Source organism: Vidua chalybeata, chromosome 24 (genome assembly GCF_026979565.1).
Source record: "Vidua chalybeata isolate OUT-0048 chromosome 24, bVidCha1 merged haplotype, whole genome shotgun sequence".
Taxonomy (NCBI): Eukaryota; Metazoa; Chordata; class Aves; order Passeriformes; family Viduidae; genus Vidua; species Vidua chalybeata.
Window position 1 is genome coordinate 5,217,212 of NC_071553.1, and position 23,850 is coordinate 5,241,061.

General features: G+C 62.2%; 2 protein-coding genes across 7 annotated transcripts; one reads left to right on the top strand and one right to left on the bottom strand.

Annotated features, from left to right (window-relative positions):
* The first annotated feature begins 10,133 nt into the window (after positions 1-10,133).
* Positions 10,134-17,650, top strand: HMGA1 (high mobility group AT-hook 1). Of its 5 annotated transcripts, none has more exons than XM_053964170.1 (6): positions 10,134-10,222; positions 10,455-10,577; positions 14,041-14,145; positions 14,835-14,918; positions 15,320-15,370; positions 16,455-17,650. In XM_053964170.1, exons 3-6 carry the CDS (start codon positions 14,044-14,046, stop codon positions 16,509-16,511), a joined length of 294 nt encoding a protein of 97 aa, XP_053820145.1. In that variant the 5' UTR covers positions 10,134-10,222; positions 10,455-10,577; positions 14,041-14,043; the 3' UTR covers positions 16,512-17,650. The 5 variants fall into 5 exon arrangements, with proteins under 5 accessions (XP_053820145.1, XP_053820147.1, XP_053820149.1 ...); XM_053964172.1 differs by having other exon boundaries at positions 16,458-17,650; XM_053964174.1 differs by having other exon boundaries at positions 17,414-17,650.
* A 197-nt stretch (positions 17,651-17,847) lies between these two features.
* On the bottom strand, positions 17,848-19,681 carry SMIM29 (small integral membrane protein 29). 2 transcript variants are annotated; one of them, XM_053964169.1, is made up of 5 exons: positions 19,634-19,681; positions 18,753-18,927; positions 18,646-18,671; positions 18,469-18,574; positions 17,848-18,217 (listed from the first exon to the last, which is right to left on the bottom strand). In XM_053964169.1, the coding sequence occupies exons 2-5, from the start codon at positions 18,861-18,863 to the stop codon at positions 18,155-18,157; spliced, it is 306 nt and encodes a 101-aa protein (XP_053820144.1). In that variant the 5' UTR covers positions 18,864-18,927; positions 19,634-19,681; the 3' UTR covers positions 17,848-18,154. The 2 variants fall into 2 exon arrangements, with proteins under 2 accessions (XP_053820144.1, XP_053820143.1); XM_053964168.1 differs by lacking the exon at positions 19,634-19,681 and adding an exon at positions 19,310-19,482.
* Positions 19,682-23,850: the final 4,169 nt, after the last annotated feature.

Consider the following 23,850-nt stretch of genomic DNA (forward strand, 5'->3'; position numbering starts at 1 on the left):
GGAAGTTGGCAGGGAATGAGTGGGGTGACCCTGGCTTAGCCCCCACAGATGTTTTCCAGCAGGAATTGCATGAGCTGCTTGCAAAAAGCCATCAGCTCACCCTGAGCTGGGCACTCACCGAAGGGACCAACAAAACTGCAAAACAAAACAGAATAACTCAGCTCAGCCCCTCCAAAACCACCTAAATAATAGCCCAAGGAGGGAAAAAAAAAAAGCAGCTTTGGATTTCTTTCCTGAAGAAAGAGACTCCCACACAGCCCCAGCACATGAATGTGGGTAACAGATCTGGATCTTTCGAGAGCAGGAACGGCACTGCCTGTGCTCGCACGGGCTTGACATTCACACATCGGGTCCGTGCCTCTCTCGAGGAGTGGGGATAATGGGATGCCGAATGTCAGACCACTTAAATATATATAAAACTCATTATACGCCTCATGACTAACAGATCTTGATGGGAAAAGTTGCATTTTAAAGAAATGCGGGGAAAAAAAAAAAAAAAAGAAAAAGAAAAAAAAGCCCATCCGGGCTTGCGGGGAGGAATTAGCAATGAACGAGGGATGATTCGGCTGCAGGCTGGGAGTGATGACAACTCCTCCTCCTCCTGCTCGTGAGGAAGGCTCCTGTACCTGTGCCAGCTCCCTGGCAGCTCCCTGGCAGCCTTTCACCTGCTTTGGGGGCTGTCAGCTCCCACCAGAGGCTTTCCTGCAGCCCAGGGTCCTGCCAGGCACCAGAGAAACCCCAGGTGATACCAAGGGACCAGCCCTACCTCTCAGAGGCCACCAAGGGGACATTTCCTGGGCCTCTGGGCTTTTCCCCCGTGGCAGCAACGAGGGGATGGAGCGCACTGGGGAGCTGCCATCGAGGCAATGCCTCTCTCTTGCCAAAATTCCTCTTGCTGCAGCCTCAGAGCCTCTTCTCGGGGGGTTATTCCTCTTTCTTGGGTGCACCCAGCCTAAAAATCTCCCTCTGTACCTCCCTGCTGCCGTGACACGAGGACAAAGGGCCCGTGCCTGGCGAAGGGAGCCCGAGGTCGGGCAGCACCATCGCTCTTCTCCTCTCCAACACTTCCACCTAATGGCGAGAGAGCCGCTGAGGAGACAGCCAGCCCAGGCCAGGCCACACGGGGACACCCCCAGGAGCAGAGCAGAGGCCAGCACAGCTCAGCGCAGCCATGGACCCTGCCAGCCTCAGCCCCCAGTAAAGAAAAGCTGCTGCTTCGCCCCTGGAATGACCCCGTGAGGTGGTTCCAGCATCCCCAAAAACGGGGAGATTTGTCAGCTCCATGCTCTGGGCCGTGTCCTGCCTCCCCCCTGCAGCTGCTGCTCCAGCATGGCAGCACTGGGAAGGAGCAGGGGATTTGGGAGCCCTGGAGCCCAGCCCTGCACCCCACTCTGCTGCTCACGGGAAAACACGAGGGCTGCTGCTGGATGTGCCCTCCAGTCTGATCCACTCAGTGCCACTGGTGAACTGCTCCCATCCCAGGTAGAAGCTGTTGCTTTAGAGCAGAGGAGGGAAGGGCTCAGGCCCAGGGACGTGCTGAGTGGCCAGAGGTCATTTTGGGCAGCGATTACTCCAAATTTGGGGTTTAAACAATGCAGAAACACGAAAAGCTGAGGCGTAATGTTCTCCTGGAAATCCCTCGTCCTGCACCATCAGCAGCTTTTTGTGCTGATGCTTCAGAGAGAGCAGGACCTGCCCCCAAACCAGCACCGGGGTCTCAGCGGTGCCAACCTGCTCCCATGGACCTTCCTGTTCTGCCACCAATTTTGTTTTTAAAGCCAGAGATGTCCCCCTGTCCCCAGTGCAAAGGCACAACCCCGTCCCTCAAACCCGGCACTGGGAAAGGAAAGAGGGACAGACAGCTCTGTCTGCGTTTCCATCCGGGTGCAGGAGGGGATTTTTATCCACCCATAGGGATCATGAGCAGCTGGAAATGTTTTCTTTAAATCTCAAAAAAAAACAGAAAAAAAAAAAAAAAAAAGGGAGAATAGGGAAGGAGAGAGAATATTTACTGGCAAAATTAACTGTGACAGCCAGGCAGCACACACTCCTCCTGCACCCACAGGACAATTAGAGGAAAATCTTTACACATTAACTAACACGGAAGGCAGGGATGGCATGGAAGACAACCCCCTCGTTTTTCCCAACCAGCCATGCTGGAGCAAGGTGGCAGCAGCACCTGGGATGCTGGACATGGGCAGGGGACAGGGCAGAAGGGAGAGGAGAGCAGCACTCTGGTGAGGGACTGGGACTGGAAAGCCACGGGATGCTGGGTGGGCCCAGCGCCAAGCACCAGCAACTCCAGCACCCATCCAGGCATAAGGAGATGGGGGAAAGCAGGAGATGCTTGTCCCCTCCAGGTGTCCAGGGAAGCTGCTGTACCCCCCTCACACACCTCCAGGCTGGCAGCTGAGCACCCATCCCACACCCAACCCGTGCCAAACCTGCCCCGTTCACTCTGCGTGCACCAACCTGCTCTGCCGGAGAACAAACTGCCCCAAACTGGGATGGATTTGCAGCAGAGGCTCCTCCAGCACGCCCTGACTGCTGCTGTGGTGGGGAGCGAGGGGCACACCTTGCCCAGCAGCCAGGGAAAGGAACCCGAGGTAAAGCCCCGCGGTGCCAGCGCAGCCTCCAGCCCGGAGCCGACCCCGGCGAGCAGCACCCGTCTTCTCCTCCCAACTTCTCCATAATTCATGCAACAACCTCCTGAAAGAAATATCCTCCTCGGACATAAAATATTCATGGCCTCATCCTTGCAAGGAAACACTGTCTTCCTTGGAGTGCTACCAAGCAGCCGAGGCCAGCACGGATTTGCCTTTGCAGGAGTAATTATGTTGGTCATCGATCGGTGCCGCAGTGAGGGGCTGTGCTGGGAGGGGCCCCCAGAGCCTGTGTGACCCCCCCTCACCCCGCTTCCCGTGCCAGAAAGTGGCTTTTGGGAAAGTCACAAAAGGGTTTCGGGAGAGGGAGGAGGGATCCCACACTGTGCAGCAGCATCCCAAGAGGTTCCCCGTGCTCGTGGCCGCATCTTTGCGCCAGCAAAGTCGTCCCAGGAGGGAGCAGCTCCCCCAGCACTGCCCTGGATCCCATCCAGATCCATCCCAGTCACATCCACCACCCCTCACATCCACCACGGGCTCCTGCACCTGCCAGCAGCCACCCCCCAAACCCCTCCAGTCCCCCCCAGCTCCTTTCTGCTCCCAGTTTGGATGCTGTCAATCCTTCGGAGCTCCTTCCTATTTCCCTGCTTTTGCAGAGCTCAGCGCCACTTCACTGCACAGTATTCAAAACCTTTATTATTGCAATTGGGTTTTTTTTGTTGCCTTTTCTCTCTCCCACAGCTCCCCGAGCCCCAGGCAAAGGGTTCCAGAGGTTCTCCTGTGCACTGGAGACAGCACAGTCCAACAGACCCCTGTCCCTTGGGACAAGGGGAGATGGAAGTGAATGCATCACTCAGCTTCAAGGGGGCTCAGCGGTGAGGAAGAAGAGGAAGGGGCTGTGGGTGCCAGGGGCAGACAGCACCCCAGCAGTGCTCTGGGAGATGATGTTTGGGGGGAGGGGGACGCAGCACGGGGTGGTGGTGAAACACAATCTGGAGCAAGCTGTGCAGCCGGGATCGGAGCCAGCCTCGGCCAGGGCCGGGTCCCGCAGGAGCTGCCAGCCCCGGGGACCCCCGGCTGCCGCAGACCCCAGCCCACGCTCCCGCGCCGGCGCTCGGGTCCCAGAGCTGGGCTCAGCATCTCCAGCGAAGGCCAGCAGTGCCTTCCCGTGGAAGCCGCACTCACTGCAGCCCTGCAGCAGAAAGGACCCGGCACGGGGCGCCCCTCCGGCCCGGGGGATGTGGAAAAGGTGTCTGGAGCAATCGTTGTCCTAAATCCACACACGCACGGCGGCGGTGAGAATGTCCCCTCCAGCCCCCAGGTGTGGCACAGCCCGAGCAAGCAGCTCCTGTGCATCGGCCTCCCATCACCTCGTGCAGCAGGTGAAGCACAGGTTACACCTCCACAGCCCCCTCAGGACCCTTCCCTAAATCTCCAGGGCAGATCCCTGCTCCAGCCGATGCTCCCCAAGCCTCTTCCAGGGGTGCTGGGGAGCAGGGACCCTCCAAGGAGCCACATCCTTCTATTTAAGGGCAGCGTGGGAGCTGGGGTGGGCTCGTTCGGGGGTGTTCTCTCCCACCCCGCAGGGACTCTGGGACCGCTCGTCAGGGATGGGAACAGCGCTGTCCTCCCCCAGCTCCGAGTCACGGGGAGCCGCCCCCCAGCCCGCAGCCGCCGTGTCGTGACGCTCCCCTCGAGGGGAGCCACGCGTGCGGCTCCGCTCCCACGCACGGAGGAGCAGTTGCCAAGGGAGCCGTTCCCCTGGCCCGGAGCTGGCTGGGAAGGTGGGTGACAGCCTGGCAAAGCCCCACCCGGCTGCTCTCATGCTGGATGGGGGGGGGTACCAGGGCACGGCAGCACGTGAGGAGCACCCTGCCCCTCAGTGAAGCCTTGAAGGTGGGGAAGGTGATTTTCCTGGGCAGGGGCCGTGGGGATAACCACAGCCTGCTCCCCATCCCGCGTGGGTTTGGGGGCACGGAGGGCTGGGGTGCTCAGCCCCATGGTGCCTTCCAGCCTCACCGACCTCCCCCCCTCCCAGCCCCTGAGCCCCTTGGTGCCCCCGCAGCCCCCCTGCCAGCCTGTCCCTGCCATTTGAAAGATGAGCCCCTGGCAGAGCCGGGCCAGGCACGGAGTAACCGGAGCCGGGAAGGAGCGGTGACCCCCGGCCCATCCCGTTATAGCCGGCCCTAATCCCGGCCCGGCTGGGTGTCACATTCCCCCGGGAACGGGAGAGCTGCAGCGACACGCCTTGTGCCTGGGGGTCCCCTGACAGGGACAAACACGCTGTCCCTGAGCTCCGGGGACAAAGCGAGGGGCACGTGGAGGGCTCAGCCCTGCAGCCGGGTCACCAGCACCCCCCGAATGTCCCTCCCCAAACGCCTCCCCGCGGGCACTACCGGAGGAGAGACGGGAACACGCCTCAGCCCTGCCCGGCCGCACTTTGCCCCCAGCCCACGCCAGCACCGTGCTGCTGCCGGTGAGGGATGCTGGGACTCATCCAGGGGCGGCAGGGGGAGGATGCGGAGCCCTCCCTCCACCCCGCTGCACAACGGGAGCCTCTCCCCGTTAGGTGGCAGCAGGAAACCGCAGCGTTGGTTTTTCCGACCTAAATTATTCCATAATTCTGTGGTTCTGGCTGCGCGGGAGCGCGTCCCCCGCAGGAAAACCTGCCGGGTCCATGCGAGGACGCTCCATCCCGCCCTGCCCTGCCGCCTCGGGTCACTCACTGACCATTAGGTGACCCTCTGCCCGCCCTGACCCATCTCCTCCCAAAGCCCTTTGGTCAAACCCCCAGGCCGTGGAGGGGACACGAGCTGGGCTGCTCGGCTCCCGCTCCCTCCCTTTCACCAGCTTGGCCCCATTCCCCGTCCCGTCACCTCCGGCATCGCCTCCCGTTCTCATTCCCCCGCCTCTGTGTCACCGCGGGCCCCCAGTGCCTCCGGAGCCGGGACTCTGCCAGCAGCTGAGTCACCCCGGTGACCAGCACCTGAGTCACCGGGACCAGGGAAGTCCCCCCCCGATCCTCGATGCTTTTCCAACGAGCTGAGTAAACGGGAAAGTGTCAAGGAATTTGGCTGGGAAAAGTGTTTTCTTGGAGCCCCTGGTGCGTCCCCTTTGCCAGAGTGGACTCAGAGCTGGCCAGGGAGTGGGGGGGCTCCTTCCCTATCATACGGAGAGATTCCAGGGCATGGAGGAGCTAGGAAAGGCCGGGAAAAGCAGGAAAAACATCCCTGTCCTCCAGCCCCCTGCAAGCGCCTCGCAGTGCATCCCCCCACCGCTCCTTGGATGCTGCCGGCAGCCACCACCTCCTTCGCTGCCCTGGTCAGATTTGATGTGCAATAAAATACCTTGATTAAAAAAAAATACCAGGCGGCCAGACCCCACTGCGAGCCCGCCAGAGAGCCCTCGATTAATGACCCCTCGCATTCCCCTCCACCGCGTCCCCGTTAATGATTTACAGCGGCTCCTCCCCGGCCTGTCCCCTCCCTCCCTCCCTCCCTTCTCCCCCCGCCATCGGCACCCCCAGGCCACAGCAGAGGGGAAGGGGCTCCAGGGAGCGCCCGCAGGGATTTTCTCACCCCTGGCACATTCCCTGCGTGGGGACACCAGAGTTGCCACCACCCCCCAGCGTGGCTCAGCCGCATCCTCGCACGGGGGGACGGCACAAGGCTCCATTCCTGGCGCTTCCCTGATTCCTGCCACCTCCTTCCTGCCACGCGGGACCCCGGCGGGGCCGGCAGCCTCCCCGCACCCACCTGAGCCCCAGCACGCTCGGTGCACATGTGCCGGAGTGTGGGGGGAGCCGGGAGCGGGGCCAGGGCTGCCCCCCGCAGCAGCCCCAGGCTTTGTGCTCCCGGCAGGCAGCCCCGAGGAGGTTTCATGTTACTGGGAAACTGGGATGGCGGGATGTTCCCGGGGCAGCCCCGCAGACAAAAGGCCATTGTGCAGCCGCGCGGCGATGGCTGCAGCCCCGGAGCATCCCGCTCCCTGCCAGAGCCAGCAGCCGCCCCAGGCCCGGGAGGTGGCTGGAGGAGCACAGGGGACCGAGCAGCTCCCCAAAACTCATGGGATGCTCCAGCATGGAGTGCCCAAGCCAGAGCACCCCACAAACGGCCCCTCGCCCATCCCCATCCCACCAGCAGCAGCAGCCAAAATGCATCCTCTCCATCCCGCGGGACAGGAGTGGCACTAAACCAGACCCTGCCGGCACCGAGTAGGGGTGACGGGCATGGACATGTCCCCACAGGTCAGGACGTGCAGGTGAGGGGTGGCTGAGCCTGAGCCGCTTTCCAGCCCCACCGGCTGATCCTGCTCGCCCTGCGGCCGCCATGGATCAGCCTGTGCTGTCTCAGGATCGTCAGGGTACAGGGAGTTATTTATGTGCATTTCCCTGTGTGGGGGCTGTGCTTATTGCAGCCCCATAGGGAATGCAGGAGCAGGGAGCACCTCCAAGTCCTTCTCCTGCTCCCAGCGCCACCAAATTCTCCTCTGAACCCCAGCTCCCGCCGCGCCCCATTAACGGCTGCTCCAGAGGCTCTGCAGGTGACAAACACACCCGCTCGTAATTAGCCAGGTGGCCTTTCTAATCACCCAACAACCTGAGCTGACTCAGAGGATCGGCTTTCCCCTTTCCCAGGGAAATTAGCAGGAATTAGGCGCCCAAATCCCAAGCGCAGCTTTGCGGGGCTCGGTGGCAGTGCCAGGACGCAGGGCAGGGCAGGATAAGATGTGTGCCACTCAGGGCCACCCTCTGGTCCCCCATGTTCCCCCTGGGTGCTTTTTGGGACACCCGATCAGCACCTGGGTTCTGAGGAGCCCAGGGAGCTGGGGGTGATTTCAAGCACCTTTTTTTTTCAGGGCACTTTCCAGAGGTGCAGCTTTTCCCAAGCACTGGGCGCCCGTTTCACCATCAGCTCTCCTCCCGGGCCTGAAATATTGGCTAAACGAATCGAGATACGAAATAATTCATGTGTGCACCCCCCATTTGCAGCTCGTGCACCCCACGGCGCTGGCCTGGGGCTGCGTCCTGCAAACCCCGGGCTCAAATCGGCGGTTTAAGCCTGTAAAGTTATCAGGTGATTTAGGAATTTGTCCCCAGAATGGGGCTGCAGGAAAACGCTGCCCTGGTGAGAGCCTAATCTGCTCCAGGGGTGAGAAGGAGGAAGGAGCCATTTAATCAAATTAACAGGCCTGTTTTGGGGTGGGTCCGGGGCTCTTTGGCCACATGGGGCTTCCTCAATGGGGCCATCGGGGAAACAAAGCCGGGAGGGGAAACAAAGGCCACGTCCCTGTCCCTGTCCTCCCGCGCCATGGCCGGCCAGCCCTGTGAGCACCGGGACCGGGACATCCCTGCTCGCATCCCGGAGGGGCTCCCGGCGTGTTCGGCCCGCCGGGACACCGGGGCTGCACGGCTCCGTGCGATGGCACCCCGGCACGGCACAGGCTGCTCCGCCGTGCCCCGCGCTGGGCTCAGCTGCGATGGGGCGGGGGGGGGATAATAAATCATTTGTTTCCCTGTTTCCAGCCATTTTCAGCTTCTTCTCTGGCTGCAGAACTCAACCGCGGGATGGGGGAGCTTGCCCAGTCCTGCTCCCAAACCCACTCAGCCGCGAGCTGTAAATCAGGAACCCAACTGCAGAAACAAAAGTGAAAATGTTCTTCTCGGACTGCAGCCCTGGGCTCTGCTCCAGCCCATTTTTTTTCGCTGTTTTGCCCTCCTTGCACGTGGCTGTGTGCCTGTACCTGGCTGCTAGGCCATCTTCCCACCTCTCTCTAGTTCTGGGGCTCTGTTTTTCTTTAAAGGCCAAGTGGTCACCCCACGCGTGAACCCGGTGTGGGGAGGCTCCAGCGTGGGCTCAGAGAGTGGGGAGCTGCTGAAACTTTGAGGGATTAGAGCAGAGCAGCCCCAGTAGTTTGCAGAGCTCGGGCTGCTGCCATTCACTGGCGCTGCACGGTAAATAACGAGGGATATTAATAACAACGAGCCTCTGCCAGCACACAAACCAAGTTCCTCATTGGGCTCACGGCAAAGGGGGAAGCCTGAGCAGCAGCGCTGGGGTAAAAGGCACCCTGGCACACCCAAACCCAGGCAGGGCTGCCTGCAGCTGGGGAAACGCTAATTTTAGCCAAAAAAAAAAAGGGTACTTGGGGTCTGCAAACAGACCCTGGCTGGACACAAGGCCCTGGGATGGGGGAAACCCACCAGAGCTTGGATCAGGAGCTGCACGGGGTGCAGGCAGGGTGTGCCTGCTCTTCCTGCAGGTGTTTGGGAACAGGAACCCTCTTGTAGGAGGGTTCTCCCCCATCTTTGCTTTCATTTTTTAATTGTCAGAAAGGGTCACTGCTCCGATTGTGTTTTAGGCAGAGGAATTTGCAGGGGATTTGAAAAATCCAAATAACAATTAGCAGAAACAAGTGCCCCAAGCCTAGCTGGGTTTGGTTTGTTTTTTTTCACAGACATTCCCTGCCAGAGAAGTTTTGCACAGGCAGATACTGATACTTTCACATTTTGTCTTCTTAAGGGTCTCCTTTTTTTTTAATCTTTTAATAAAATCTTTTCTGAAACTTAAGTCCAGCAGTCCGAAGTTCAGATCCTCACTTCAGAGTTCAACCCTTAGAGTCAGGATGGTCAAAAGCACCTAAATCAGAGTTTCCATAAGACTTGTGATTGTTGTTTGCACAGGAGTTTGCAGAAATTTCACACAACGGGTTGCTGAGCTCTGGATTTCCCGGTATCCCACCAAGGAAAAGCACCACAAGACCCCAAATGCTCAACTTGTGTTAGAAACTGCCCTGACACAGCGGGGACCTGGGTTTTGGGGTACCTCACCGGAGAGCTGATCTCAGCTGACTCCACACTGACCCAAACCACTTCCAAACCCACCAGAGGAATTCCGAACAAAGCTCCTCACTGCAGACCGAGCCCAGGACTTGCCTAAAGCCCAGGAGAGCCTCGGGGCCCCCCAGGAGCCCCCAAACCCCACTGTGCACCGAGCAGAACCTGCTCCCACACCAGCCTCCCCTTTCAGCTGCAGTAACACATTAAATTAAAATCACGGCACCGTGCCGGCGGCCCCGGGAGCCCCGGGGAGGGAGCCCCCACTGCTGGTGCCTCCACATGGGGACCAGAAGCTTTTGTGGGGGTTGACCTGGGTGAGGAGGCAGCAAACAGAAGCAGCATCGTGCTCTGGCCATCGGCACGTGGTGATTGCCCCCACGGGGGACACCAAACCCCCCACGCCAGCCAAAAATACGGAGAGGGGAGAGCCACGGGTGCTCCCATGGAGGGGTAGGGGGGGGTCACCCAGCCGGGGGTAGCCGCCACCACCCCCACGGCCCCAGCCGGGAGCATTCCCAGAGCGGGAAGACGAGTGTGTCTCAATCCTCTGCGGCCTCCCAGGGGACCCTCGGCCAGGCAGGGCCAGGGGCGCAGCCGCCGCCGCCGCAGCCCTTTGAACGGCCCTATCGCTCCCGGCCGCGCCGCCCCGCGCCGCCCCCGCCGTGATGCGGCCCCGGCTCCGCCTCCCCCGCTCCGCCGGCGCTGGGAGCTCCCTTCGCCTGTTTGCCCTTATTTAATTTCGAGTGTGATTTTGCTATTTTTAGCAGCTGGATCCCCTCCAGTAAGGCTAGGAGCTCGCTCCGGTTTTTTTTTCCCCCCCCTCTCCCCCCTTTCCCCCCCCCCCTTTTTTTTTTTTTCCCCCTCGTTCCCTGCAAATGATTTTGACCCAGCTTCCTTCCTCCTGGAGCAATTTTTTTTTTTCTCTCGCTCTCTTTATTATTTATATAAATACGCGGGGCCTGGCGGGGCCGGGGATGCGGGGCTGAGCCGCAGCCTCTCTCTTCTCCTTGCAGATCCGCAGTCGCCGCGGGCGGGGGGTCCCTTCGCTCCGCAACACAGACCCGCCGGGAAAAACAAAACCATCAAACCGGCCCTAAAACCCACCGCGAACGCCCGGCTCCGGGATCAAGCTGACTGTGAGTGCCACCTTCCTCTTCCTTCTGCTGCGGGGGGCGCGGGGGGCCGGGGCTTTGCTTCCCCTCGCCGCATGCGGGGCACGATCGGCCCCGGCGTGTCGGGGTTTTGCAGGAACGCGGCTGCGTGCTGCTCGCCGAGCTTCGCTTTATTATTATTGGTATTAATTATTGTTAATAGCAGCGTGATGCACCTGGCGGGCCGCGGCGGAGCGGAGGGGGGGTGGGGGGGGAACGGGCGGGGGTCCCCGGAGCCGCTGCTCCCACCGCCGAGCGACTTTGCTCCACTTACTCGGGTGCGGGTGATGCAAACGCCCCGCACCGCGCTCGGGGGCCCGCACGGCCCCGGGACAGCCCCGGGACAGCCCGCGGGGCCGGCACCGCGCAAGGTGCGTGGGGCCGCGGCCGCTGCACGGGCGTGCGAGCGGGGCCCGGCCGTGGCGCCGGGGCGGCGTGAGGTGCGTGGGGCCGGTGCGAGGCCGGGCCCGGCTCTCGGGGAACGCGCACACGCGGCTCGGGGAGAAGTTGCGGTGCCCCCCCCCCCCCCCGGATGGTGCCCCCGCACCCCGCCAGCCCCGCACCCCGCCTGCAGCGCCGGCTCCACGAGGGGTTTTATTACACCCCCCCCCCCAGGACAGGGGCTTCACAAAGCCCTGATGGTGCCCTTCCTGCCTCTTTTCTTTCTCCTCCACCTCCCTCCTTCCTTTCCTTTATCACTTCCTTTTATTATGCATCCCAGGAAGGAAGGGGGGGACTTTCCTCAATGGCAGCCCCGGGGTGGGGTTCAGAGCAGCCCCACGGCGGGTCTGTGCTAAGGAGGAGCCCGCACATCCCTCCCGGCCCGCACCCCTGCCCAACAGGCTCTTCAACTTCTGCTCCACGATTCCTTCCCCTCCTCCTTCCCCATCCCTCTGCCAGGAGGTGCGGCTGGGATCCTTCTCCAGCTGCCATCAGGCTGGATTTTCTGGGCGTGAAGAGCTTTTATTTTTTTTTTTTTTTAGATTTTTTTTTTTTTTTTTTAGATTTTTTTTTTTAAGATCTAAGCCCCCGCCCGTCTCCCCGCTTCTCCTGGGCCGGTTTGTTTAATCTAAGAGTAGGTGGCAGGAGCGAGGGATTTATGGGGTTATCAGCACAGAGCAGCATAAGCCAGCGCAGGCTGCTGGGAAGGCAGGACCAGGCCCAAGAGCAGCCGGGAGCATCGCTCCGAGGGGACAGGTTGGCCCTTGTGCAGCGCTGGGGACAGCCCAGCTCACGCCGTGGAGGAGAAGGAGCAACGAGGCTGGGGGAGGAGGGCCCGGCGGCTCAGCATCCATAGGGACGGAGAGGGGAGGAGGTTTCCTTCCCCCAGCTCCCTCAGTCGAGAGGCAGATGTGGCCCCTCCACCTCCAAACCGTGCAGAGATGTTCCCCCCGCCCCCGGCCGCGGGGAGCCCGGCAGCCCCTGCCCGCGTCCCCCACTGATTCCTCCCTGCCTGGAAAGGTTTCTCCCTCAGCTGCTTCCTCTCCTCCATGGCAACCCAGCTGCTCCCTCCCTCCCTCCATGGCTCTGATGCGTGTGAGCAGGGCCGGAGCTGCTCCCGCCATGTGCCCGGCGTGGTCCCACGGGCCCGGAGCTCACCCGGGGCCGGGCAGGGGCTGCCGAGCCGGGGGCATTGCGGCGAGCCGGGGCTGCTCTCGGGAGCAGGGCTCGGCTGGGAAGGTGCTGGCATGGGAGAGAAGCATCCCCCATTTCCAGCTTCGTCCTTCCCAGCCCCCTCTGCCAGAGCCCCCTGAGTCCCCTCAGCTCTGGAGCCCCCGCGGAGAGCTCTGAGGTGCTGGAGGAGAAGGGGTGGGATGAGGAGGAGTGGGATGAGGAGGGATGGGTGGGTGGGAGGTGCACGTGCTCTCCCCAGCACCAACAACTTTGCAGCAGCAGCAGCAGCTTTGGGGGGGAGGGGGGGCAGACCCAGCGGCACCCCCATCCCATGGAGGGTCCCCTTGGCGTTCCCAGCTGGAGCTGCTGTGGGGTCTGGTCCCCCCTCCAGGGGAGGAGAGCCCAGCAGGGTGGGGGCCATGCTGGGCCCATCTGTTTCCAGCTGCAGGAGGGGGCACGGAGCAGCTCGAGGCTGTGCTGCCTCTGACAGAGATTGACTTAGACAAAACCCCGTCCCAGCCCGACCAGCAGCCGGCCTTTTGCTGGCCTAAATCTAAACCATACTTCTTTTTTTTTTTTTTCCCCTAAGAGACTCCTTGAAGGGCTCTGGGATGCTGTGAGTAATATTTTCGGGGTGTTTACACTACGGCATGGTTTCTGTCTCCCAAAAAAAAAAAAAAAAAAAAGACTCCGAGGGTGGTTTTTGTTGTTGTTGTTCTGCACTCATGAGTCACTTCCAGAGGGGAGCAGGAGCTGACGCCTGTTTTTTGAAAAGGCTCAGAGGTCTGAGAGTGGCTCCTTAGGCTGCATGTCCTGCCCACACCCTCCCCAGTGAGGCTCAGTGTCCCAGGGGGCTCAGCACCTTCTTCCCCCACAGCCCTGCTATCCCAGCTGCTCCAACACCATCAAACTGGGACCAGTTCCTCAAAACTGAGCATTATTATCCCAGAGGTAGGAAGGTGCCTCCATCAGCACGCACAGACTGGGCACACGGCCTCGGAGCTGCCTCTGTTCCTGCTGGGCAGCCCCACATGCCCACCCTGGGCAGGTGTCCCCAGCATGGCCACGGTCACCCCACCTGTGGGGTCACAGTGAGCACCAGGGCTGTGGCAGCAATCCTGCTCCTTCCCAGCCCGAGCCCATCCTGGCTCCTGGGCTGGCAGCCGGGCACGGAGCCACCCCCATGGCTCTGGAAAAGCAGGTTTTCCCTGTGCCCCTGGGAAGCAGCGAGGTGGAGAGGGGAAGATGGAGCCTTTTCCTCGGTGGAATTGCTCCAAGAGCAAGGGAGAGCTGCCCAGTCCTTTGGGACGTGCCCAGGGGAGGTGACAACCCAGTGTCCTCAGGGCTGTCCCTAACCCCAGCTAGGCAGCAGGGGCAGGGGAGCAGCAGTGCTGAGGGTGGGGTGAGGAGCAGGGCTGTGGGACCCTGAGCCCCACTGCAGGGCCCTGGCACCCCCCTGGGGTCGCCCAAGGTGCCACCACTCACCCTGCCTCAACTCGCCGGTGCCAGCAGCACGTCTGGGATTTCAGATTAAACCTGGAGCCACTCTCCTCTCCTTGAGGAAAGGGGCTGGGCTCTGCAGGATGGGCTGGCCAAGCTGCTGCTCCCCAAACGCCTGAGGGGACCCCAGGAGCTGGCTGCTCCTGCAGGGTGGCCGTGCCATGGGCTCGGGGCACGGCCCTGCAGCCAGCGCATTTTGCTCCCCAGGAGCACGCAGGGGGCATCTCTCCTGCCCCAGGGTGAGGGCTGGGGGATGTCACCGCCGGCACGGCGAGCCAGAGCCCTGCCTGACTGACCTTCCTCCCTCCCACTCCTCCTCACCCTGCTGGGACAGACGATGAGTGAATCCAGCGCCAAATCCAGCCAGCCCCTGGCCTCCAAAGGGGAGAAAGACGTGTCGGAGAAGAGGGGCCGAGGGCGGCCTAGGAAGAAGCCGCAGGTACGTGGGGTCCCCTCTGAGAAAAGGAGGGGGGCTGAGCGCCCCCAGGGTATGGGGCAGCAGGAAATCCCCCCACACCTGGGACACCCCCAGCGCAGCCCCGTTACCCCTTTGGGCAGCACCTCCCCGGGGCTCACCAGCAGCAAGACCTTCCTGGGGGTCTCCAGAGCCCCCCAAGAGCTCCTGACCCCGGCTGGGGGCTCTCCTGCCCCTCCCCAGGCCCTGCTGAACCTGCCTTTGCAGACAGGCTAATTAAAGCCCCATTAGCAAAAGCTGCTCAGAGAGATAAGATGCTGCTGAAGCCTTTATAGTACCAAACCCCGCTCAGCCCCCCCGAGGCAGGTGGGGTTTGTGCACATGGTTTTCCTGCAGAAAAGGTGATTTGTGGCTTCCCCGACGCTTCCTCGGCTGCAGCACCAGCAGCGAGCAGGGTCTGGGCTGAGGAGCCGTGGGGACCATCCAGCTGGGCCCAGTGGGTGATGCTGGGGGTGGAAAAGGTCACGTATGCCCAGCTGAAGGACACACAGGAGCCTGTGCCCGGCGTCTGATCGCCAATCCCAGTGTGACCAGTGCTCCCAGTACCACATGGGAGCATCCCGGCCCTGGCAGGGTCTGCTGGGGACAATGGCACTCCCGGGCTGCACTGGAAGCCACTGTGGGCATGCAAACCCCCTGTGCTCTCCCTCCAGCAGGAGCCCAGCGAGGCCCCGACCCCCAAGAGACCCCGTGGACGGCCGAAGGGCAGTAAAAACAAGGCCACCCCAAAGGGCAGGGTAGGTACCCGGGACGGGGCTGCTCCAGCTGGGTGCTGGTACCACAGGCCTGGTTTGAGCTCAGTTATGGACAATTCAGGGCAGATCTGCCTCAGAGGTGGGGATGGGGGGAGGAATCTGGCCCAGGGAGGGTGGGAGAGCTGGGGGCCGTGTGTCAGCAGCAGGACACCCGAGATAAACCTGTTTGCAAAGCACGCGACTCACATCCTGCACCCACCTCGTGACTCACGGGGCATCCCGGGGCCAGGGGGGCTGGGGGGGCTGGCAGCAGCACCCCAGGAGATGCCACTGGGGTGATGAATCCGGCAGTCACGGTGGGAGGAAGGGGAACACCGCCCACCCCCGCCAGCATCCTGGGGACAGCCTGACCAAAATGCCTTTATTTTGTTGTCCTGGCTCAGAAAGCTGCAGTCACGCCAGGGAGGAAACCTCGAGGGCGACCCAAAAAATCGGTAAGCGGGCTTTTCCCTTCCCCTTCCACCTTGGGAGGGCGCTGGGCACTTTGGGGGCACAGCAGCTCCCCCGAGAGCCCCGTGAGTGCGGGGTGGAGGCTGTCGGGTTGGAGGAGCTCAGAGCAGTTGAGCGAGTAGGACACGGCACTGGGTGGGCTCTGAAAGCTCTGGAGGTGGGGGTTTGTGGAATCCTGCCCACCCCACCTCCCCATGGGCCCAAGAGCAGCTTGGCTGGCTGGTCCTGCCCTGGGGACATGCTGGCACACGCCAGCCCACGGCATTCCTGCAGCCCCAGGGTGCAGCCTCCCCTTCCTTCCCTGAGCTTCCCCTCCTCCATTCCATTTTTCCTCCTTTCCCCCTCTGTTGGCAGCTCAGGCGGGTGCCAGGCACCCGGACAGTTTCATCTCCCTTCCCTGCCCGTCCCAGATTTTTCCCACTGAAACTCCTTGCAGAGCCGAGGGGTTGGGACCAGCCAGGGCTGCAAACCCGAGGTGCCATCCTGGGGTTTGCCGTGCCGGTGTCACGGTGCCAGGGGCTGTCTGGGGACCCCAGGGCGGGCAGCCAGAGCAGGGGGGAGGTGTGGGAGGCGCCTGCCCCGTGCCAGCGGGGCCGTGCCGGGACACGATGTCCCGCCCGGGGAGGCGCGGTGGCGTTTTTGTGAATGAAGCGGGAGGAAGCGGGGGCCGGTGTGACTCAGGCTCACTCAGCCCTGAGTCACCGCCGCGTGCGGGGTCACGGCCGCCCACCCCGGCCTGGGGGCTGGACGGGGACACCCGGGGCTGGACACGGACAGCCGCGGCTGCCACCACCCCCCTCCCGGTGGCCACTGGCGACCCGGCTCCAGAGGTGTTGGCGGGGGTGTGGTCTCCCCTCCTCACTGTGAGCCCACCCGGGGGCTTCTCACCTGGGATTTCACCTCCAAGCTGGAGCCAGGGCTGCTCCTTGACCCCAGGTCGGGGCTGTAGCTCAGTTTCCCTCGCTGCACGAGGGGTGTGACGTGCCCGGCCAGCCCTTCGTGCGGGGGCAGTGGAGTGGGGCTGCGCTCCCTGACACCCCCCCCCGGCCACGCTCCCTTGCCTTGCAGCAGCAGGACGAGGAGGAGGTGAACATTTCCCAGGAGTCATCCGAGGAGGAGCAGTGACACCTCCCGAACCGGCGCTACCTCATCGCCCGACGGCCCCGCAGCGGCCGGGGGAGAGGGGCGGGGAGAGACCCACTGTGCCGCCCTGGCTTCCTCCTCCTCCTCCCCCCTCCTCCGCTCCCTCCTCACCCTCAGACATCGGCAGCACTGGAAAATGGCCCAACCCGGGCGGCCCCCGCAGCCCCCGCCCGGGGGGGGGGGCACCTGCCCCAGCTCCCCCTCCCCAGCCCCGGGCTTCGGGGCAGCCCCACTGGAAAGGGGGATCACGGCAGAGAGCCGGGGCTGGCACCCCCCCACCTTCGCTGCCCCCCCGTGCAGTGATCTCACCCCGCCAAAGTGGGGGCTGGCTGCCCCCCAGCACTGGGCTCTGCCCTGGGGCCTCTGCAGGGAAGAGATGGGGGGGGCAGTGAAGGTGAGACCCCCCCCCCCCCCCAAAATGCATTAGACCTTTGCTCTGGCCTGCTGCTACCCTGGGCAACCCCCCCTTGGCCCCCCCAGTCCTGGGTGACTGCACTGTGTGCGGGAGCAGCTCCCGCGGCGCTGCCGGGGCCCGGTGCCCACCCCCGGGGTGCCCACCCCCAGGGGTGCCAGTCCCCAGGGGTGCCCGAGCACGGCTGGCTCCGGGCAGCCCTCTCCTCATAGGTTCTGGTATATATATATATTTTTTTGTTTAGTACTTTTTTTTTTTTTTTTTTTCCTTTCATTCACAACTACCTCTGGATATTTAAGTTCCACTCTCTGAACTCACAGACGTGCTGCTGCGCTGCCGGGGCACCGTGGGCTCGGTGGTTCCTGTTTTCGGGGTGTTGCTGGGGGCTGTGGGGTATTTTTTTTTTTTTTTTCCCCCTCCTTTTTTTTGGGCTTCTTTTTTTTTTTTTTTTTTTTTTAATTGTTATTTTGAGGTCTAGTTTGCTCTGCTGCTTCAAGGGATCGAGGCTGGCAGGGCAGAGGTGTGGGGGGACCACGGGATGCTCCCCCTGCCCCTCTGCCCCGGCACGACGGCTGCAGCGGGACCGGAGGTCGGTGCCGGGCGGCCCCGGCGGGAGAGAATCGGGGTTTGGTTTGGGTTTTTTTTTGGTTCACTGTTAACGACCTTTTGGGTTCCTATTTGCAGTTACTTGAATAAAACATTTTATGGATGTTTGTGACCCCCCCTCTGTCCCGGGCCCCAGCTGGGTGGGGCAGGGCTGGCTCCTCCCGGGGCATCTCCTCCACAGGGACATCCAGCCATCCACGGGGATGAGCTGCCGATGGAAACACAAACAGGCAAAGCCCTGCTGCCCCCCCAAACTCCCACCCAAGGCCGGGAACCCCCAGCCCCACTCGGAGCCTCGGGGCCAAGGCAGAGACACATTTATTTACCCCATCTTCCCCCAGGCATCCCGTGCCAGCAGAGCCTGCTGCTCCCTGCCAGCCCCACTGGACCCTCCTGGGCTTTCCAAGGGGCTGCTGGAGCAGTTCAAGCAAAAAAAAAAAAAATAAAAAGAAAAAGGCAAAACCAGGCACTGAGGTAGGAGATGTCCCATCCCAGTGGTGGCACCACCATGGGCACGTCCTGCCCGTTCTGGCTGATGGAACCAGTGCTGCCCCTGTCCTCTCTTCCCTCCCGCAGCCAGGATCCTGTCCTGGAGCTCCAGGCAGAGTCAGGCCCTCCAGTCCCTGCGCGGGGGCCAAGGGGGTGAGGAACCCCCCCAGCTGGGCACCACCTGCAACACAAAGGGACACACCTGCAGCCCAGGGCATCGTGGGGAAGGCACCGCCCACGCAGCCCAACCTTCCCAAAACCTCTGGATTACACCCAAAGCCCGACTCCCTCGAGGTCGGACTCAACTTTCTTGGAGGTCTTTCCCAAACTTAATGACTCCATGACTCCCAGAGCTTCCCTCGGGACAGGCACCTCAGCTGCTGCTTCAATTTTTTCATGGAAAAACTGGATAACCTCAGCACAGCGACCCACCTGAGCCTCCTCAGCCTCCACCAGCAGCTCCTGCTCCGACTCGGGCGGCTCCTCAGCCGGGTCGTAGCTGTACATGGGCAGCAGCCGGTGCCGCAGCCGGTCGGACCTGCCGGGGGTCGCTGGTGAGCGCTGACCCCGCAGCCCCCCGCGGCCCCCCAGCCCCGCGGCCCCGCTCACCTGCGCTTCTTCTTGACGTACATCACCTGCGGGGAAAGGCATCAGCGGCGCGGGGGCTCCGCGCTGGGCTCGGTGCCCCCCGGTGCCCCCCCCGCCCGCTCACTCACCGCGGCCAGGAGGGCGCCGAGGAGGGTGAGGAGGAGGAAGGGCCCCAGCACGGAGCCCACCAGCGAGTCCCCCGCCGCGCCCGGGGCCGTGGGGGCCGTGGCGTTGCTCATGGCCCAGCGCCGGCTCCTGCCCGCATGGGGGGGACGCGCCTGTCCGGCCCCACGGACGGGAGCTCTGCAAGCCACAGGCGGCCTTGGCAACGACCCCCACCCCGGGAATGACCCCCCACCCCGGGAATTCACCGCCGGGGAATGACCCCCACCCCGGGAATGACCCCCCCTCCCGGGAATTCACCGCCGGGGAATGACCCCCACCCCGGGAATGACGCCCCACGCCGGGAATTCACCGCCCAGGAATGACCCCCCTCCCGGGAATTCACTGCCCGGGAATGACCCCCCTCCCGGGAATGACCCCCCACCCCGGGAATTCACCGCCCAGGAATGACCCCCCACCCCAGGAATGACCCCCACCCCGGGAATTCACCGCCCAGGAATGACCCCCCACCCCAGGAATGACCCACCGCCCGGGAATGACCAGCGCACAGGTAATAACCCACCTCCCGCCCGGTAATAACCAACTACCCGGTAATGATCCCCCGCCCGGTATCACCCCGTGGCGGGGGCGGGGGGGTTCTCACCCCGCACCCCCCGCCCTGCAGAGCTGGGGCTGGGGGGGGGCGATCCGCCTCCACCAGCGGAAGGACAGGAGGGACCCCCGCACTGGGCTGTGTCCGGGACACCCTCGGACCCCCCGACCCCCACCCCAATTCCCCTCCTTTCCTCCTTGTCCGGTCCGGGATGTCCCGGGGGTCCCCCCGTTCCCCCCTCCCCCCCCCACTCCGGGGATCCCCGCGCGCCACGCCCCGCCCCGCCCCGCCCACCTGCGCGCGCCGCCCGCGCCCGGAACCCGCGCGGCGCGTGACGGGCGCGGGGCGGGGCCGAGCGCGCGCGCGCGCGGCAGGGGGCGGGGGCAAGGGGAGGATGGGCGGGGCTTGGGGGCGGGGCGGTGGCGGCGCGCGGCCGGCAGGGGGCAGCAAAGACCGGGCGGGGGGGGGCGGGAAAACGCGTGAGGGGAGGAAAGGAACCGGGCGGAGAAACGCAGGGAAAATGGAAAAACGGGAACCGCGAGGGCGAGGAAGGGAAAAAAACAGGGAGAAACATCGGGAGGAAGGAAGAAAAGGCCCCTGCGGGGGGGGGCACAAGGAAAGGCGAGTGGAGGAGTGGGCGGGTAGATGGAGGGAGGGATGGGGGAATTGCACACCTGGCCAAGGTGAGCGCCCAGCTGGGGGTGAGGGAGGGAGGGATGGATGGATAGATGGAGGGAGGGATGGATGGATGGATGGATGGATGGATGGATGGATGGATGGATGGATGGATGGATGGATGGATGGATGGATGGAGGGATGGATGGATGGATGGATGGATGGATGGATGGATGGATGGATGGATGGATGGATGGATGGTGGATGGATGGATGGATGGATGGATGGATGGATGGATGGATGGATGGATGGATGGATGGATGGATGGATGTGTGGGTGTGGTGGGACACAACCATCCCACAGGGCCGGGGATGGATGGCCGGGTTTCAGGGCTGCCAGGAGCACGGGCAGGGTCACCCACACTGGGGGCTGCTGTGGGTCCCTGGCCAGGGGCTCCTGCTGTGGCCGCTCTCCGCCAGGCTGGACCCACGGGGACTTTGGCTGGGGCTGTGACGGTGCCAGCAGTGTCACCCACAGTGGTGGCAGCGCTCCAGCCCTGATCCCGGCCGCAGGGCTAATCCGCTTTGCCCGCGGGGACCAGATGGTCCCGCTAAGTGGGTCAGGCAGGAGCGGGGGACACCAGGGAGCACCGCGCCCCACTGCGCTTCCCAACAGCTACAGAAAGTAATCATCAAGCGGATTGAGGTGAAAGAGGAGCCTGGACGAGGCCGGGCTGGGGGGACACAGCCCCTGTGCAGGGCTCAGCCACTGCGGAGCACCCAGAGCCTCCTGAGCTGGTAAGGGGAGAGCAGCAACTGGTCTGCAGCCTCTGGGATGAAGCTGCCCATGGCACAGCCAGTTGTACCCTGCCTGCACCTCTGCCTGTACCAGTCCCCACACTGCTGCCCTCACCTCCTGCCCAGCCCACGCAGGGTTATTTTCCCCTCTCCAGACCAGAAAAGGGCACCAGCTGTCCCAAGAGTGGCCATCAGCTGTTGTTCCCAGTGTCCCATTGCCCCCAGGGGCCCCGCTGGCCCCACCAGCCCACACTTACCCCACTCTACCCAGCAGTGGCACTGGTCTCCTTTGTGTTGATGCCCCCTGCCCCAGAGACCCTTCCCAAACCAGCCCCAGCCCCTGTTCACCACTGCAACGGGAGAGCCACAGAGTGGGGCAGGACCCCCAGCCCCCCCCAGCCCAGCGCTGACACCTCGGGAGTGCCCTCGCTGCCGCCATCCACCGCTGCCCGTCCCCTCCCAGCTGAACCCTGCTGTGCCAGGGCTAAAAATAAATCCATCCATTTCTAGGAAAGCTCCTTGGAGAGCATGAGCGAGTGGGAGCACATGGCCAGGAGGAGCATGCATGGTCCAGGGGAAGCAGCATCCTTGGGAGGAGACCGGGGGCCACCAGGCCCCTCCACACGGCCAGAGCCAGCCCAGGACACCTGCAGCATCCCCAGATCCCACGTGGACTTTTTTTTTAACCAATCCACTGCTTCCCAGAGCACCCAGATGAGGGAAAAAGGGGCAGCACAGGACCTGCTCATCTCTGGAGAAATCTCCCCCTTGCTAACCTTGGGGTGGGGAAGGATGTCAGGGGGGCTGAGGGCAGCATCACCACCCATCCTGGGGACAAGGCACCTTCGTGACCGGGGTGTACGGGGTTGTCATCCAGGGGGACAAAGCTGGAATAACGACACAGGGTATTTATTTCTGCCCCAAACCCCGCTGTGAGACATCGGCCCCCTCCCCTGCGCTCCTCGGCCCCCAGCACATAATTGGGGACAGCTTTGCTGAGCCGCTAAGCTCCCGTTTAAGCAGCTGAGCGCAAGTGGCCGGATTTCCAGCCAGCGCATCCCTCCGGCTGCTCATCCGCCCAGAAATGCCGGGGCTGGGGGGCCGGGTGCCGCCGTCCCCGGCTCTGCCCGCTCAGGCATTAACGCCGCCGTCAGCACAGATTAATTCTGCCCTGGGCTCCGCGCCGCAGCTGCAGCGCGAGGCCGTGTGCTCCGCAGGAGGAGCCTGGTCACATCCAGATCCCAAAGGGAATTTGCAAAGGCTCGCGTAGGGATGGGTCTCCACACCAGGACACGTTTGCTTCGCAGGGAGATGCGGGAGCTGACCTTTCTGCAGCCAGGCAGGCAGCCCCAGCGGCACCATGCACGGCCGGGGGTGCTCTCGGCGCAGGCTCCACCCGGCCTTTTCCACAGCTATTCCCTTGGGAAGGATTTTGGGAAACAGGTGGGAGCACATCCAGAGGCTCCTCGAGGCTCTCCCCTTAAAATGCCCCTTTTTATTGCAGGTGCATGCCCCATCAGCGAGCCCATCTCAACACCAGGCTGTTGGTGACATCCCTCCAGTTCCTCTTCCAGGCTGTGACTGTCCCAAGCCCCTGCAGGGAGAGATTTCTGCTTGGGTGACACCTTTGCCCAATCTCCGAGTTCACCTAGGACGGAGAGACCAGGCAGGAGGCAGAGCCGTGTGAAATACTGCCGTGTTTATTGGTTGGCACTAGATTACAGCCCACACTCTCAGCAAACTGGCACCCACCAATTTTATTTTTTCAATTTTTCGCTCTTTCGAAGACAGTGATGGCCTCCCTCTCACACTCAACAGAGGAAACCCCTCGTGACAGGACTACCCAGCTTCACACACAGAGAGCCCTCCAGCCTTTCTGGAGACACCGTAGATGAGAGGTCAGAATCACGTAGGGATGTCCTGCACCTGCCAGCCAGGACTGAGCAGGAGCAGGAGAACACCTGCAGGAGATCGAAGGTACAGCTCAGACACAAACCAGAGACAGTCAAACCCCCCCAGCTCTGACCAGCCACAGAGAGTGCTTGTTTTGGGGAGGAATGGAGAAGCCTCAGGCAAACACACCTATGGACAGGAGGCTGGACAATGGACCCTGGTCGTTCGTCCCTCAGCTGGGGTCTGGGGTCCCGTTCTCCTGATTTGGGGGGACTGCCAGGAGCCCCCCAGGTACACAGAGCTCATGGAAGGACTGAGCAGCAAATGCAAAGTGATCATTCCAGATTTTCTGATTTAATAAATATAAAATAGGACACACAGGAAATTCAACAAACACTCTCAGACCTCCCCAGGTTTCTGAGGCAATTCTAGAGCAAATTCATCAAGTATAACATCAAAATTCCCACCTTCCCACCAAAAAAAAAAAAAAAAAAAAAACAAACCCAACAAAACAACACAAAAAAACCCAACCTCTATGGACTAGCACCAAAGAGAGATTTATAAATCTCCTAAATACAACTTCAGTCCAGTTCAGTTTCTTTTTCACCAGCTACACTTTAGTTCTGTACAGACCCCTGACACTACCCCAGCACAGCACTCCAGGATCTCTGCAGCCCAGAGCAGCTGGATTAGTTCATTGCAAGGTTAGGAAAATGAGGATCACACCCTGTGTGTGCTCCTCAGGGAGCAGCTGAGGGACACCCCAGCCATGAGGTCACCACGTCCCTGAAGGGCTGCAGCCACCAGATGATGCCGTTATTGAGGAGAATGGAGCCAGGAGGGAAAACCCAGCCTGGGAGCAAGACCAGAGCAGGCACTGGGTCAGCCAGAGGGAAAAGCTCCTCACACTGCAACAGTCACTGCTTGGGGCAGGTTTGGCTGAGGATGCAGCTCCATCCCCACCCCAGCACCAGCCACAGGCTCCACTTGGGAGGGTCAAACCCCAAACCAACCCCTCACCAAGCCCCAGTGCTTCCTGAATGCTCTGCACAGGGATGGATGCTGCATCTGGCTGTGTGAAAACACAAAACACGTTAATTTGGGATAAAGCAGAGAGAACGGGCAGGCAAACCTACAGCTCTGGTCCAAGGGGTACTCGCTGGACCTGTGCAGCCTCCGGGATTTTGATCCCTGCTCGCTGTGGAA